This window comes from Procambarus clarkii, chromosome 40 (assembly GCF_040958095.1).
Source record: "Procambarus clarkii isolate CNS0578487 chromosome 40, FALCON_Pclarkii_2.0, whole genome shotgun sequence".
NCBI classification, from domain to species: Eukaryota; Metazoa; Arthropoda; class Malacostraca; order Decapoda; family Cambaridae; genus Procambarus; species Procambarus clarkii.
The window spans coordinates 23,405,002-23,422,654 of NC_091189.1; the positions used below are offsets into that span (position 1 = coordinate 23,405,002).

General features: G+C 43.6%; 1 protein-coding gene across 2 annotated transcripts in view; it reads right to left on the reverse strand.

Annotated features, from left to right (window-relative positions):
* LOC123757978 (lysine-specific demethylase 9) overlaps positions 1 to 17,653 on the reverse strand; it is a 125,943-nt gene that overhangs the window by 16,326 nt on the left and 91,964 nt on the right. For both annotated transcript variants that reach the window (XM_045742046.2, XM_045742044.2), the window contains exons 5-7: positions 12,475 to 12,672; positions 11,671 to 11,811; positions 3,373 to 3,512 (exon numbers count right to left, since the gene is read on the reverse strand). In XM_045742046.2, the coding sequence (XP_045598002.2) occupies positions 3,373 to 3,512; positions 11,671 to 11,811; positions 12,475 to 12,672 (479 nt within the window). The remainder of the gene's footprint in view (positions 1 to 3,372; positions 3,513 to 11,670; positions 11,812 to 12,474; positions 12,673 to 17,653) is intronic.

Sequence of the window (17,653 nt, forward strand, 5' to 3'; positions counted from 1 at the left end):
TGATCTTTCACTTTTTCATACCTGCCAATTCTCTTATAGTTGCAGACATTTCCTTTGGTTGTAAGACCTTCTACTAGCCCAACAATTTTAGCTACTACTTTCACTTCTGTGGCTCTTTCTGATCTAGATGTCTTTTTTCTTTGCGACCAAAAATTAATAGGGACTTACTTCGATCGACTGTATTTTGCACTAATTTCAGTTTGATGCCAGTTCCTTTCTGACTTCATTTAATGATTGCTTTTTCCTGATTGTTGCCGTTTCTGGCTTCCATTACCACTTCTATTTTTTCTTCTTTGGCCACTTGTGTATAGTTGCACAAGTGGCCAAAGAAGAAACCTTCCCCTAGATGGGCCACAAGGCAGCCCATCTAGAGGAATGAAAACCCCGATTTTAAACCTCCGCTGCCTTGCGGCCATACCCCGTTTTTGGGAAAGGCTTCAGGAGTCAACCTCGAGGAAAAATCCGGAGTTGGAGCCCTTAAGGCAGTTCGTTGTTGACGTCGACCTCATTCTGGCAGCTCCTGCAACGTTGCTGGAACCATGTGTATTGGCAATTGCCTTTCTATTGGATAATTTCAGCAACATGGAGAAGGGGGGACCTGCTGCATGGGTAACAGCTTCTCCTCAATATCTACCTACCCAGGCTTTGCGCCCTGTCAGGGTGTAACTCCATAGTCTTTAGACTGAAGGATGCCTACTACATTTATTCCTTTTTTAGTGTATGAAAAAATATGACTAGCATTCTGGATAAAATGCATTTTTATGATAATATTTTTGGATGTGTGGGATTAATTCAGTTTTACATTATTTTGTATGGGAAAAATTTGATTTGGTGTACTGTACCAATATTCAGGTTATGTTCCATTTTTTGGACAGGTTAAATTTATACACTGAGGTTCCCCTCTGTATATATTTTATCTGCTCCCTTGTTCTTGTGGATATCCTCATTATGAATTGAGAATTTGTGAGTGCAGGATGGTTAATACTAACAGTATGTACTTAAATTTAACACTTGTTTTAACTGTACATGCCACACATGATGTTCTTAGATGTTTGCATCAGGTTTGCTGGTGCTCTCTGTTGCTGTTTGCTTCAGCTGCTTCTGAGCTGGTGCTAGCTGTTTTACTGGTGCTAGCTACTGCGCTACTGCTATGCTCGTGCTGGGTACAGCTGTGCTGGTTGATTTTCTGCAACTAGTTCTTGCACAATACAGTATTGACTAATTTTTGGCACTAATAAGGCACTATTAGCAAGCTCCTGATGCATCTTGTTGTATAACAATAAAACTGTAGTAAAAAAAAGCCAAATTCCACGATTATTCTTCCACCAGCGGACAAACACATCACTCACAGACAAAGCTAATGGCACTGGGTACCTGCTGTATGCACGCAGACTAAGTCTATACACCCTACAGAAGGCTGGTGTTTAAACCAGATCCAATAACATAAATTACTCTCATATATTGGATTTACATCAAATAATATATTTTTGGGCTATATATTTAGTTTAGCAACATTATTACGATAATAAGAGATATAAAAATTACTTATTTTAGAACTGATCATTTAAGTTTATTATTTCAAAGCCGTAGGTCACTGAACTGTGGCAACGAAATCGAGCGAAACACACATGGTGGTGTGCACACAGATTAAACCTGTCCCTCGTGCTGGAGTTGTGTCGCCAATAACATGAATCTTGAGGTTATCTTGAGATGATTTCGGGGCTTTTAGTGTCCCCGCGGCCCGGTCCTCGACCAGGCCTCCACCCCCAGGAAGCAGCCCGTGACAGCTGACTAACACCCAGGTACCTATTTACTGCTAGGTAACAGGGGCATAGGGTGAAAGAAACTTTGCCCATCTGTTTCTGCCTCGTACGGGAATCGAACCCGCGCCACAGAATTACGAGTCCTGCGCGCTATCCACCAGGCTACGAGACCCCTTTTCACTAATAATTTCTTTAATAGCAGATGTCTATCATATTACAGTATATTTTTGGTTTTATTAGTTTAGTTTAATTAGGATAATAAAGAGCTATTAGAACATCAGTTTTTAGAAATGATTTATTAATCTGAAACTTTCAAAGTAATGGGTCACCGAACTATTACAACACAGATGAAAGCGAGTGAAACCTCACTATAAAGTGAGGTTTACAGTACAGTATTCCCTTATCTGTCCACCCTCACTTATCTTGTTTCATCACAGAAAATGTATACAAGATTTCAACACATTAGCTAGTTATTCATGCTTCAGCCTTTAAATTAATCTACAGATATATATATATATACCACAAATCAGTGAACGAAAATCATGGAAACACAGTCGTTCACTTGTGTGGACCACTCTGGCTGGTGTTTGGTTAATATGCTTCACTTGTTGTGTGGACCATTCTGGCTGGTCTGGTCCATATGGGTCACTTGTTGTGTGGTCCACTTGTGTGATCTAACTTGTCATATGAAGGAATTATTAATTGTAACCTGTGATAGAATGGGAAAGTTTTCCACCAGTCTATGAACTCTGTCCCAACATTGTAAGCAAATCCGCACATCCCCCTGCTTCGGCGACAAAGAGTACGCCGAACCGGGCGAGTAAATCCGGCCTGAAAAGTGTGTGACCTAGCCAGAGATGCGGCGAATCGGGGTACGTTGAATTGAGGTTGTACTGTATTCAGAACAAGTGAATGCCTTAGAGACACCACTTTCAAAACATTCTAATTAAATCATATTTCTTCACATGGTAACACACGTTTCCTCTTTGGTATTCTATTAATTGAAGGCCATTCTGAGACATTCCTGGTGTTCTGCAAGAACAGTGTAGAAGGATATTGGTGAAATTGTGTGATATACAAAAGGCATGGATGGGAGTTAAACTGAGCCAATGTAAACAATACCACCTCAAGTATTGTTTTGGTGACCAGTCCAACAGCTATTGGCCTACAGCATCTACCAGGCCAAAGACCAGGCAGCTAACTAAGAAGCATATTCATAATTTCTGAGTAAATGTCTTAGCAAACTATAGCCTGAATATAAGGGGTAAACAAATGAAATACATGTACCGTCAAAAGCTGCATCATTGCTTGAACATTTGAACATCTACCCACTCCTAACAAACTGTTTTTTTCCATTCTTATCTCTTGGCACATCCTATACATTATTCACAGTTCAACCCTGCTTCCTCACCGTCTCCCAAGTGTTGTCCACACTTGAACCTCCTTTCCAATCACACTCACCATATCCTACCATCCTCTTCTCCTACCCTCAACTTTAGTAATATCTTCAATAACCATTTAACATCTAATCATTAAACATGCCCAAATCTTCCCTCAAGAGAGATGAGTTTCAAAAGGGTGCAACTTTTCACACAGAAATACTGATTACCTTTTTCTCTTAGCTGGAGATTTACCCAGTTCAGCTGTTGGTATGAGCTGTTCTCCAGGTCGAATCCATAAAATAGGGCCATCATTGCTTTGTTGTGGTGAAGACATATTTACTATAGATAATGGACCCCAAGGCATTGCCTGCAAGTAAAAATTATTATGTAGTTTTAACACAATATGTTATATTTGAAAAGTACAGCATGTAAATGCTAGTTTAAGTTAAATTAGACCATAAAAACCAGCATTGAATGTAATGAAACGCCATTTTCTGGGTGAGACCCTGAGGCTCCCTGGAGCTATTAGGGTCATTCCATCTCAAATCACCAAAAAGTCATCTATGGCTCCCACTCGATCCTCTCCAAATGCCATGAAATTTTGTAGTAAGATAGCCCTAGACCCCAAATGACACTTTGCAAAATATTAGAGCTCAATCTGCTTTGGTTCTGAAATAACAGGTCCATATTCAATGGGCTCTTGTCCTGTTAACACTTTGGCGTACCCCGCGCGCCACCCTTCAACTGTGCGATATGGGACCCAGGGTGTCATGGGAGCGCGCGTAAATTCTGAAAAGTGTATACTCTCTTCAACTTTTGTCACCTTAATTCTCGTCCAACGAGATTAAATTTGGTATCATTGTGTTCGCAATAGAATTCTCTACAGCACTAAATGCATATAAACTCCAAAAGCCCGGCTAATTACCCGCAGAAAACAGAGAAAGTGCGAATGAGTTACCCAGGAGTGCGCAAACGCGATAAAATGTTTTCACTATTTTCACTCTGGTCACCTCAATTTTTGTCCTAGGTCTTTCATTTTGGTCTCAATGGGTTCGCAATAGAATTCTCTAGAGGAACATTAGCATATCAAATAAAAAACCTGGTCACGCTCCAACCGCCGACGAGTTGAAGACGGGCCACGCATCAGCCGCGAGTGAGCGCTCAGACGCCTTCCAGCTACACTCCCAATTCCCGCCCTTTTCAAGCCTTTCTTTCACAATTTTCTTCCTGGAAGGGCCTTGTTCATGATCACTATCCATCGTGGAGTAAGCGTAGATAGGTTCTACAGCCGCAGTAAGAAATATAGCCACGGAAAATAGACGAAATGTTCACACGTTTGAGATGTGAGGGGAGGCGACATCGGTCACAACAGTGGAGCAAAAACAATGGGCCGACATCGTGTGCCAAGCCACCTGAGGGCCACGAGGCTCAACCAAGAAAATGGGAAGACATCGGCGCACATTTTAAAACCAGTCCCAAAAAATCGGATAAAAACCTGATTTTTGGCGATTATTTAAAGTGGATGACGCAATGCTGTGTCATCCCCGGTATTACCGTTAGTAAACGAATGACGCAATGCTGCGTCATGCCTGGGCGAAAGTGTTAATGCGTAAATACCACAAAAATGACCAACTTTGACCCTTTGTTAAATCACTTCTATTGCCTGTAGGAGTGTGAAATTTGACATACCAGGACAACTTTTGGTGTAGAATAACGTAGTGTAATTGAAAAAGCAGTATGGGTGGCCATTCAGCTATCCATCCATGCTAAAATCACTGCCAAATTTTGTCGTGAGAAATTTGGACCCCAATTTGGAGACCACTTACTCATCAGCAAAAGGTCTAAATGCCATGATCTTTTGCAATGATGTATAACAAGCACAATATTATGCAGTGATGCAATAGAAACTCTGTTGTATCCATATGTCTAGAGGTGGCCCACTTGAAAGTTGGCCCAAAATTTTTTTTTGCAAAACTAGCCAACTTTCAAGGCAAAATACCACAATATGCGTTATTCCCAATTTGGTTTTGAATGACACCATTGGATAGAGCAGATTTTTCTGTACAAGAGTAACATTTATTTAGGTTGGGATCTGAATTCCTAGTTCAGCCAGAAGACTCTGAAAATGACATACCTTGGTGTGATATAAAAAAATCAAATTATGATTATCCATCTTCTTTGTGCACTAATCATGACATTTTTTCTTTCCATTCTTTCTGGGACATATTCAACTAAATTCTTCACCCTCAAAAAACTGTACTACCCTTTCCTTCACTTCCTCAGGAACTGACTTGCCCTGCATTTTCTTAGGAAGTGCTAGTATTCCCTGTTCTTCTTTCAGCTTCCTAGCTTCGCAAACCATGTACAGTATTCTGAAACTTTGAATTGCTCCACTGTCTTTTTGATAGATCAGCTTTGTGGCATGAGGGTTAGGATTTGGTTGGTTGGTTGGTTGCCTGGCTTGGTTGCCTGGCCTGGCTGCCTGGCTGGCCGCGTCACGCGGTTGAACTGCGTGACCTTGAAGAGAGAGTATGGGATGTAGGGGGGGGGGGCTTGTTGGTGGTTGGGGAGAGACCGGCTTACTCCCGAAGATAAGCCTAACACACTCGACCCGTTAGCATGATGGCAGGCAGGCAGGCTGGCTGGCCTTTGGCTGGCCTTTGGCTGGCTGGCTGGCCTCTGGCTGGCCTTTGGCTGGCTGGCTGGCTGGCTGGCTGGCCAGTCTGCCAGCCAACCTGGCAGACCCAACGCGACACAGGCCCGACTAGGCCGGGAACGTTCACGAGATAATGAGCAGCTAGGACCCTGTTCGACCGCTAAAATCCCCCATGCCCAAATGTCAGCCCAGGACGTTGCCAAAGACGGCAGCAAGAGCAGTAAACTTGCGAACGTCATGGGCATGGGGGTAGACCACAGGCTGGCTAGCCCTAATAATCCTGCGGACGACCTGGGAGACCCGCACTTGCGGACAGGGAAGAAGGGAAACCGGATCAACCCAAAGCGCGTCCCCAGATACAGAAGCTGTAGAGCGCAAATAATGGCGGAGGGCCACAAGCGGACACAAAACATGATGCACTCCCAGCCGTACCAACCTAGCATCAACCATCCACGGACCCCTCCGGAACGCAGCAGTCTCAGTCTTAGGCAGAAAAGAAGGAGACAGCTGCAAGTGAACAAAACAATCGCCATGACCGAAAGAGCAGAAACCCCTGTGCCGGAGGAGAGCATGAAGCTCTCCGACCCGACCCCCTGAGGCTAATGCCAACAAGAAAAGAGCCTTGGAGAAACAATCCCGGACCGAAGGGGCCACAACGAAACAAGGAGACGAAAGGTAAGTGAGCACTCTGTCCAAGGACCAGGATGGCTCAGGCGGCGCATAACCAGGCCGGAGGTGAAACAAAGCACGAGACAGCTTGCAAAACGACGCAGACGTAACATCGATACCGAAGGCAAGTTGAAGCGGCTCCGCCAGCACCGCACGATACAAGGTGACAGTGTTAGGCATAAGATGACGGTCCAGAAACACCCAAGAGAGAAAGGACAAGACCACCCTAACAGACAACGAACTAACACGATGAAGACGCAAAAAGAAACAGAAGGACCGCCAGGAAACTTCATACTGCCGCTGAGAAGAAGCCCTCGGGTGGGACACCAACAAGGAGGCCACCTGATCACCATAGAGATGATGATAGACTCGAGAAAAAAAAAAAAACATATGCAAAGACTCGAGGAGAAGATCGAACCAGCCACATGACGCACTGGCCCAATCTGCTGAAAGAGGCAGAGCCGCAGGAAAACCCTCGGGTCCGGACATCGAGCAAGCAGCTCCTGAAACCAAGGCTGGGTCGGCCACCAAGGGGCCAGAAGGACAACTCTCCCCTGGTAAGTCTCCAAGCAAGTCAAGACCTGGAGCAACAGCTGAACCGGGGGAAAGAGGTACAGGAACCCCCACCTCGACCAGTCCAGCCGAAAGGCATCGACCCCGATGGCCTTGTGATCGGGGAAGGGCGCCGCATACACGGGAAGGCGCCTCGACTACGCCGACACGAAGAGGTCCACCTCGGGGCGCCCAAACTTCTGGCAAAACCAACGGAAGGAAGCGTCGTCAACCGTCCACTCCGTGGAGAAGGGAACGAAGTGAGATAGGCCGTCGGCCAAGACACTGGACACTCCCTGCACGTGAACCGTCAGGAGAGCCAAACCCCGAGAACTCAGCAGACAAGTCACCCGAAGCGACCAACCCCAAAGAGACAAGGACCGCATCAAACCCCCGCGGTTCAGGCAATGAACCACCGGAGAGCAAGCCGAATGGAGCCGAATTCAATCCGCGAGCGACCCAAATCCTCCGAAGGGCAAACCACACCGTTGCGAACTACCACACCGTGCTGTGAGCTCGACGGAAGGACGGACCCCAACGCCCCTGGCCGGCCTAGTGAGCACTGGTCACAAAACCCCAGCTGAGAGACAACGCATCCGTGTACACATCGAGCGAGGGCTCGGGTAGGCGTCAAGGCACTGAACCCCGAAAAACACGAAGAGGAAGCCGGCGACGCAGCAGCCGACACAAGGCCCGGGAGGGGGGGGGGGGGGGGGTCGAACCCAGCGATCGCGAGAGGCGGAAGGAGCGACTCTGAAGGAACCAGAACAGCCGACGAAGCCAAACCCGACCCGGCGGGTAGACTACCATCACTTATAGCATCAGCCTCAAGAACTGAGGAGTGGGTAGCCGGAGTGAAGGGTCTGGTCCCCCCCAGGGGGGGGGGGGGGGGCTGCGCAGCAACATGTGACGTCATACTAGTTTGCTCGTTTTTCTGTTGGGGAGTTCTATCCACTAGTTCGGCTTTTGGTAGTATCCACTCAATTTAACGGCCTCTTTTATACCGATCTGCCGGTAATAAAGACCAGTTTGGGAGACCGGTATCTGGAGCCTCGTATACCGATCTGGTGGTCGATACTACCGACGGTCGGTATTGGGTTTGTTGTGGCATCAGCGTCCCCTCACATGGCGACCAGACCACTGATCTCGATCATCCAGAGTCGTATATTACATCTTAATTTTCTTTTAAAATGATTCAGTTTAATGAAGAAAATTCTAAATTATTATTAATAAAATATTTTGAAACTGTTGTTAAGCAAAAGTCTTTGTTTTTTTATTAAATACCTTTTATAGTATAGGCATTAGGTATTTTTTTCCCCACGGACCTAGAATGTACTGCGCCGGGCCAGGTGTTCCCATTCTTAACTGTGAACTCGTGCGGCTAGCTTCAATTGTGAAGGACATTACTATACTGTACTGTTAATTGTGATCTTCCTTTTAATTTACAAAATGCCAAAAGTTACCCAAAGGAAGTGCCTGACAGTTGCACAGAAGCTGGAGTTAATTAAGAAACTTGATAAAGGATATTCTCATGCATGAGCAGCAGCAGAGTTTAACATCGGGAAAAGTACAGTAAGTGACATCAAGAAACAGAAGGATACTCTATTAAAATATGTGAGCACAACAGAGTGTGCTACTTCTGGTGCTGCATGTTCGAGAAAAACAGTTAAGTCTGGTCAGTATCCACAATTGGATGCTGCAGTGTATAAGTGGTTTATTCAGCACTGCACAATTCGCATGGCAAAACGATTTGAAGAGCTTAAAGTTGCAGCAAGTAAACTTGCCATTCAATTACGTATAAAAGATCTCAATGCAAGTGATGGGTGGGTTGGAAGATTTAAGGCTCGGCATAACATTTCAAACACCATAAAAATTTCTGATGAGGCATCAAGTTCTGATCCCACTAATGTTGATTCATTCAAGGCTAAATTAAACGAGTACATTGTCAGTAATAATTTAGGCAAATATCAAGTATATAATGCTGACGAGACTGGGTTTATGTGGCGAGCTGTACCAAGTACATCCTTAACCAGTAGGATGCAGGAAAATATTCCTGGACGAAAGATAAGCAAGGAACGACTCTCAGTCTTGCTCTGTGCTAATGCTGATGCCTCTCACAGGACAAAATGTGCTGTGGTAGGCAAGTCTAAAAATCCTCGAACCTTAAAAAATGTGATGCAGGCACTACCCGTAATATATTACAGTTCTAGGATATCATGGTTTAATCAAACAATATTTACGGACTGGTTTGAAAACCACTTTTGCAAAGAAGTTAGAGAATTCCAGATCAACAAATGTGGAATAAAGGCCAGTGAGGTTAAGGCATTGTTGCTGCTAGATAATGCCCCTGCTCATCCCTTTAGCAAGTTAATTTCAAGGGATTGCAGAATAAAATGCATGGCACTTCCACCAAAAAAAACATCTTTGATCCAGCCCATGGACCAAGGTGTTATCCTTGCTGCTAAATGTATGTACCAAACAGCAATGCTTGAAGATGTTTTAGTTGTTTTACCTAGCGAGGAAGATGAATTGACAGGAAAGGATACAAGGACTCAAAGAACACTAGAAAATCTAAAAAAGTACACAATCAGGGAAGCAATATTCAACTGGGCTAGGCTTTGGAATAAAGTGAAAGAAACCACACTAACAAATTCATAGAAGAAACTGTTAACAGAGAGGCCTAGATGTGACGCAGCAGTATCTGATAGTGAATTCGAAGGTTTTGAAAATGAAGCCAATGATTTTGAAGGGTTTGAAGAAACGATCCGAACAATGTTGCTCCAAGCTGGTCAGGGTGTACAAGTGAATGATATCAATGAATGGTTAGAAAATGATTACTATCCTGGTTATGAATTGTTAACCTGAAGAACAGTTAGTTCTTAGTTAGTTAGTTAATCGCCAAGTGTTTTCGGAAATGACTGATGACTCTGATGATGACTCGGACGATGTTGGTGAGGCTCTGCCTAGAGGTGTCGGATATCAGAAAAGATTGGAACAAATTAAGGAACTCATTGAATATTCAAGAAAAAGTAAACATGAGGCTGTTGGATATTTTTATGTACACTTTACAGCCTTTAAGCAATGTCTCAGAACATTAGCCAGATAAAATCAGATTCAGACAAAAATAGATAAATACACGATTTCAACGGTTCGAGAAAAATCTTCGTCGACAAGCCATGCTGCACCCAGCCGATGCAGAATTCCCATCAACAAGTCGCACAGCCTCCGCCGGCAACGAATGCTCTACAAGCCATGCTGCACCCGCCGATACTGAATTCCCATCGACAAGTCGTGGAGCATCCGCCGGCAACGAATGCTCTACAAGCCATGTTGCACCCACCGATGCTGAATTTCCATCGACAAGTCGTGACAAGTCATCCATTAACGATATAAAATATGATTGAAAGGCATATAAATTAGTATAAAAAGTGTTGATAGAGTACAGTATTGTAAGTGTTAATGATTAATTAAGCCTTGACAAAAAGATACTGTACAGTGTAAATATAGTAGAAATAATTTTCAATAGTGAAGTAGAATTAGAACTCAGTGTGAATTAGTAGTAAGCCTAGCTGTTGTGTGAAGTGAATGTCTGAAAATAAGTGTACATACTGTATGTACCCTGTATACAATATAAACAATGTAAAACAAGTGCTGCTGAGGATGACGTAATCTTCACAGCCTCGTAATCTTCAGCTTCATTAAAATTAAGTCAATTTACCAATTTTATTATAGTATTACAACATATTGTTTTTTTCAACAAAAGCTACATATTAGTCTCTGCAAATGTGTATTCTATCATTAGCAGAGAAAAGGTGAGCTCAAAATATTTCGTCTTGGCTAGCTCTCCGTTAGTGACAAGGCTTCGATCGCCATTGTATGGCCTGGCTGCCACAGCCTGTGTCATAACATTAAAAATACACTAGCTGCACTGTTCATGGTGAAACAAAACACATATCTAAAATTTTATTGAGAAAATATTAACAATCACTGATTGATACATGAAATATTTTGCAATACAAAGGAATGAACCAATTTTTTCCCACCCATCTGGACTTGATCAGAGCGTGTTCACACATCATCCATGCAGCAGTCAACAGCTGGCTTAATCATAGGTGTGGCACTAAATTGGAACGCAATTACACAAGTGAATTTTATTTAATTTTAGTTATACAGTATAAAATATATCCTACCTGAATGTTACTTGAAAAATTACCCGACCCGACTTGACTTCAGAAATAACGGAGCTCCCGAAATAACGACCAGAGTACAGCCCCATATAGGCCATTAAATTGAGTGGATACTTTTAACCAGAATATGGGTTTGTTTTGGGGCGCTTACCTTTCTGGGTGCCTGATCCGGTCGATGGCAGACATAGAATGCTTTCAACCACACGGGGGTTTCTATAAGCCATTGCTCCCCTTGCCTCTCTGAGGGGGGCCCAGTTCTGGCTGTGGTCCCCGGTAGGCCTAAGAACTCCATACACATGACTGATGCCAAAGTCTGACATTAGCATATCAGCCTGGGATAGCTCCGGGAAGCCGACGGGGCTCCCCCCCAGAAAAGTGGATGCGAGCAATGTCCAAAGAGAGCGATAGTGTTAATTAACACACAGGTGGTACTAGCAACGAGGCATAAACAGATAACTTACCCTTCGAAGGAATGGGTTTTTTTCCATCATGTCGAGGAAGTTAGGAAAATAGCCACCCACTTCTTCATGCACTGTCCCAACAACACTAACTTGGTGTAGAGGACCTGTGCGGAAGGTGCCATTACTGTATGTTCTGTACACCTGCAATGTAAATTTGGAAATTCAATTAAAAAGAATTTGGTTACAGTACATACTGATTTATTTGTTTGTGTTAACTACTGTATGAGCTCACTTATCTGGATTCCACTTAACTGGATATTTGGGTTATCCAACAAAAAATGCATCCAGATAATTTTCTGGCAAAACTTCACAAAATCCAGATAGTAATCCAGATAACTGGAGGTTCGGCCAGATACCACAGACTGGCACAGAGTCCAAGTCAAATCCGGATAAATTTTCTGGCAAAACTTCTCCGTATCCAGGCAGAAATCAGGATAACAGAAGGTTAGGTTACGTAAATTTTCAAGAACTACACATTTAAAGATCTATAATATCAAACAAAACAAACTACAAGGTAAACTGAACTTTCTCTTTTAAATTATGCTTTTTATTTAGTGTGTGGAGATTCAAATTATGTTGGTTGTGGTATAAAAAATTGCAAATACTGTATGGTAATTTTTGGACTTTCCCTATAAGAATTCTGCTTATCTGGTGAGGGGTCCTTCCCATATATTCCGGATAGGTGAGTGATAAGACAGTACAGTATTTAACAATGGAAAATACACATTATGGATTAAAGTGCTTAAATATCCTACATTACAGTAATATCTGCAAGTGAAACTTGAAATATTACATACAACATACCTCAGCCTTGTATTTTTCCATTGTGTATGTCTCTAGGTCTGAATTTCTGCCAATGTGCCCTATAACCCCAGCCTTCACAATGAGGTTGGGATGATACTCAGCCATATAATCGAGCAGGTCTGGCATGTATCTGGCAGCATTGTGGACAATTCCACAAACGTGGTGGGCATAGCCACTGTCATCTTCAGAAAACACAACCTAAATCAGAAAGGTATATATTAAAATATTGCATGAATGAAAAACACCAACAAAGAGCATAGGAATGCACAAGTTAACTTATTAATAACTGTAGGTCTATGCAGAGAATACCTCACCATAATGAAGGTCAAACAAGTATCCCAACCCACATACATGAAGACCGAAACCACACACCAGAAGATGAGGAGACAATGATGTTTTGGTCCGTCCTGGATCATTATCGAGTCCAGGACGGACCAAAACGTTGTCGTCTCATCTTCTGGTGTGTGGTTTGGTCATCATTTCTTCAGACACATTATTGTGACTCATCATCTCCACATGTATGAAATGTAATGAAAGTGATGACATTTCGGTCAGTCCTAGACCCTTTCTGTCACGACTTGATAAGGATCCAGGACGGACTAAAATAGTCTGTCCTTCTCATTTCATTTCATTTCATGTGTGTGGGTTGGGTTATTAGTAGATATATTTTTTGTACCAAGAGGTATATGTGGCTCAAGACTACAGATTTATCACAATACTGCACAAACATTATCATAAAATATTCTAATAAAGTCTAACTCTGATAATCTAAAAATACAAACAAATTGAAATACAGTACAGTACAGGTATTAATAAAATACAATTATTTCCTATCTCTCCCAATAAATTGAAGCTTGACTGGAGTTTGGGTTGTCTTGAAGGTTTGGGAGTGAGTAAATGAGAGGGCAAGGTGTGTGAGTGGGGGAAGTGGTAAGTGGGTGTTTAAATTGGTAGTGATTGTGGGTAACAATGCTAGCCTATTAGTGCTTATACGAGGGTTCAGTTCATGCACCAGTAATGTTCATCGTCTACATAAATGATCTACCAGAAGGAGTACAGAACTATATGACCATGTTTGCGGATGATGCTAAGATACTGAGGAAGATAGAAAACGCAGACGATTGTCATGCCCTTCAAATTGATATAAGGGCTTGGAGCAAAGTGACAAATGAAATTCAGTGTGAATAAATGACATGTTAAGAAATGTGGAATGAGAGAAAATAAACCACACACAACTTACAAATTATGTGGAAAGGAATTAAAATAAAACTAATTAATAACGAGACCTGGGGATGATTTTGGATAGTAAACTGTCGCCAGAGGAACACACAAAGAACATTGTGAGAGGAGCGTACGCGTCGCTTTCCAACTTCAGACTTGCTTTTAATTACATGCACATGGATGTAGAAATGCTAAAGTAGCTATTCATGAATTTTGTGAGACAAAAATTGGAATATGCAGCAGTTGTATGGTGCCCATATCTCAAGAAGTACATAAATAAACTGGAAAGGTGCAAAGGCATGCCACAAAATGGCTTCCAGAATTTAAAAAATAAGAGTTACGAAGAGAGAACTGGGGGGGGGGGGGGCGCTAAATATGCCAAAACAAGCCGATAAAAGAAATAGAGGTACTGTAACATAATCACCCCTTACAAAATACTAACAGGAATTCACAACTTAACAGAGAGGAATTTATGAAACCAGTAACTTCAAGAACAAGAGAACACAGATTCAAGATGAGGAAACAAAGGTGCCAAAAAATATTAGAAAGTTTTCTTTTGCAAACAAAATAGGTTGACAGTTCGGAACAAGGTAAGTGAGAAGGTGGTGGAGGCTAAAACCGTCAGTAATTTCAAAGCGTTATACGACAAAGAGTACTGGGAAGACGGGACACCCCAAGCGTAGCTCTCATCCTGTAACTATACTTAGGTAACTATGAGGCAAAATCTTTATACTGTATTTCAGTGTTGAATGTTTCTTTTTAGAGATGCAGGCTACAAGTCACTTACATGTGCATGGTGAAATTTAATTTCTGACACCAGATCCCATTTTCCTCACAAATGCTGTACAGTAATGCAGTGAGTCACCATTTGATAATTATCAATTAACTCATTACTGTTGGTCACATTATTGAAGATGTACTGTCATGCTGTTGTGCCATTTATGTTTATCCCCTGAATCTGTTACTTTCCATTTTTGCCTACACAACTTTCATAAAGTAACATCAATTGATCAGTGTGCTTGGTGACAATTCAACCAATCCTCTTATTGAACATGTTACATTTTTAACAATCCGTAAAATTTGCTGTAGCTTAGGTAAATTAACACTGGTTTTCTGGTGGGAACCCCTTGTGGCTACCTGAAGCTAACTACCCTACAGAGAAGAAAAAACCAGGGTTGAATGTAATGAAACAACATTTTCTGGGTAGAGCCCCAGAGGCTCTTTGGAGCTATCTGGGGAGCCGGTCGGTCCGAGCGGACAGCACACTGGACTTGTGATCCTGTGGTCCCGGGTTCGATCCCGGGCGCCGGCGAGAAACAATGGGCAGAGTTTCACCCTATGCCCCTGTTACCTAGCAGTAAAATCGGTACCCGGGTGTTAGTCAGCTGTCACGGGCTGCTACCTGGGGTTGGAGGCCTGGTCGAGGACTGGGCCTGCGGGGACACTAAAGCCCCGAAATCATTTCAAAATAACCATCTCGAAGAAGATATCTGACTGATATTAGCTACATTAGTCTGGGGCTTCAGTCTTGCAAAATTTGAGCCTACCTGGAACCACTAGCCAGAACACGGTCCTCTCAGAAAGGTGCAGGGAGCAATGGCCTATGAAACACTCTTGTATGAAAGTATTCCTATCTCCCATTGACCGGGGTTAGACACCCAGAAAAGTAGAAAAGTAGGCAAAAGCCTCTGCACCGGAGGAAAGCACTTAGCTCCCCAACCAGACCCTCAGAAGCCAATGCCAACAAGAACAAAGCTTTCTGGAAACAGTCATGCACCTGGAGGGGCAACCACAAGCCGAGGGGAAAATAGAATGGAGAGCACCTGGTCCAAAGACCAAGTTGGCTCAGGCAGTACATGAGCAGGCTGGAGGTGGAAAAACGTACAAGAAAGCCTGTGAAATGGAGCTGAAGTGACATCCACCCCGAAAGCAAGCTGGAGCGGCTCCGCCAGCGCCGTATGATACGAGGCAACAATATTCGGCATAAGATGCCTGTCCTGAAAAAGTCAAGAAAGAAAAGTCAACACGACATGATCCAAAACTGAAGACAACCTACGCAGGGAAAGAAAGTGACGAAAAGACCGCAAGGACACTTTATACTGTCGCCGAGAAGAAGACCGCAGATGGGACACCATTAGAGAAACAACCTGTTCACCATACAGGTGGTGATACGCCCGCTTCAGAAACGTCAGACCCGAAGTGTGGAAGAGTTGAGCAGACCAGCAAGGTACCTCACTAGCCCGATCTGCTGAAATAGGCAAAGGCGTGGAAAATGCTCCTGGTTCGGACACTGAGCAAGCAGCGCCTGAAATCAAGGCTGGGCCGGCCACCGTGGGGCTAGAAGGAGAACCATCCCCCGATAGGACTTAGAGCTGAGCCAGAACCCGAAGCAACAGCTGAAACGGTGGGAAGAGGTACAGGTAACCCCACCTCGACCAGTTCCGCTGAAAAGCGTCTACCGCGAAGGTGTCCACTGTGCTGCGAGCCCAAAGGAAGGACAAAGCCCATCTTCCCTGGCCAGCCTAGTGAGCACTAGTCACAAAACCCCAGCCGAGAGAGGAGACATCCGTGAACACATCGAGGCAGCACACCGCCAAGGCACTGAACCCCAAAAAGCCCAAAGAGGAGGCCATGTGACACTGCATCCGACACAAGGCCCTCAGGGGACAAACCCAGCGATCGCGAGAACGATCGAAGGGACAGCCCCAAAGGAACCAGAACAGATGCTGCAGCCAAATGCAACTCATCGGGTAAGCGATCACAGCAAACTTAAACTTCCACACGGCTGTTCGAATAACTGCCAAGTGACCTGGGACCACCTCAGAAAGAGCCGATGGTGGGACTGCAGCTGGAGCAACACCGCCTGAGGGAAGACAAAGATGCTGTCTGGGAATCCCAGACAAAGCCCAGCCGAGTCTGAACCTGAAACGGAACCAGATGGGACTTCCTTCAGTTCACCAGGAATCCGAACCTGGCAAAGAACAAAATCCCTGGCGAGCAGACTGACAGACTGACTATGATGTACTCAAGCAAGCAGTCCTTGACATCTATCTCCTTTCCATTGAGAGCTACCGATGACGCTTCAGGGACTATATGAAAACTCAGTCTCAATCCTGCGTGGAGTATGTGGAGACCAAAACCAGGTATTTTTGTAAATGGCTAGAATCTGCTCTGGTCATTTAATGACTTAATAAATTTAATCTTGATGGAAGAGTTCGTATGACAAGTCCCAAATCACATATGCCTATAGTATCTTGCAGATAAGGGAGAGACGAATCTCAGTAAATGTGCCCAGTTAGCTGATACTTACAGCTTAATCCATAAATCTTTTGACTCGGGTTACAGTAAACCATTTTGGACCAGTCATGCTTCACCTAAAGGAAGTTGTAAAGACACTAACTATGCACTTTACTGTCATTACTGTAGGACCCATGGACACCTTATTGACCAGTGTCCAAGTCCAAATTGTAAAACCACTAATGCTGTTACACTTAAGCCTAAGCCTAAGCCTCAGCCTTCTAAGCCTACCAAGCCTGTACTACATGTAAATGTTCCTGTTACTGATCTTGCTTTATTTGACAGACATTTGTATCCAGTAACTGTCTCTGTTAACAGTGGAGATTTTGAGGGTAAGAGGCCCAATACACATCTTGAGAGATACAGCTTTGCTGCAGTCTATTCTTTAAAAACAGCTGCACCTCAAGTCACCTACACTGGAGAAACCTGTCCTAATCACCGACCTCACTCTAACTACACAATACCCTCTCCCAACAGTCTACCTGGATTGTCCTTTCATTCGTGGAAAGGTCTAAGTCGCAATTTAGGAAAACCTTTTCCCCATGCCAGAAATTCAACTTCTGGGCAACGACTTGGCCAACCATCAAGACTCTCCCAATTTGATCATCTGCAACAAATCCTAGGTATGTGGCTCAGCCACAGAAGATGATCCGCTATGACT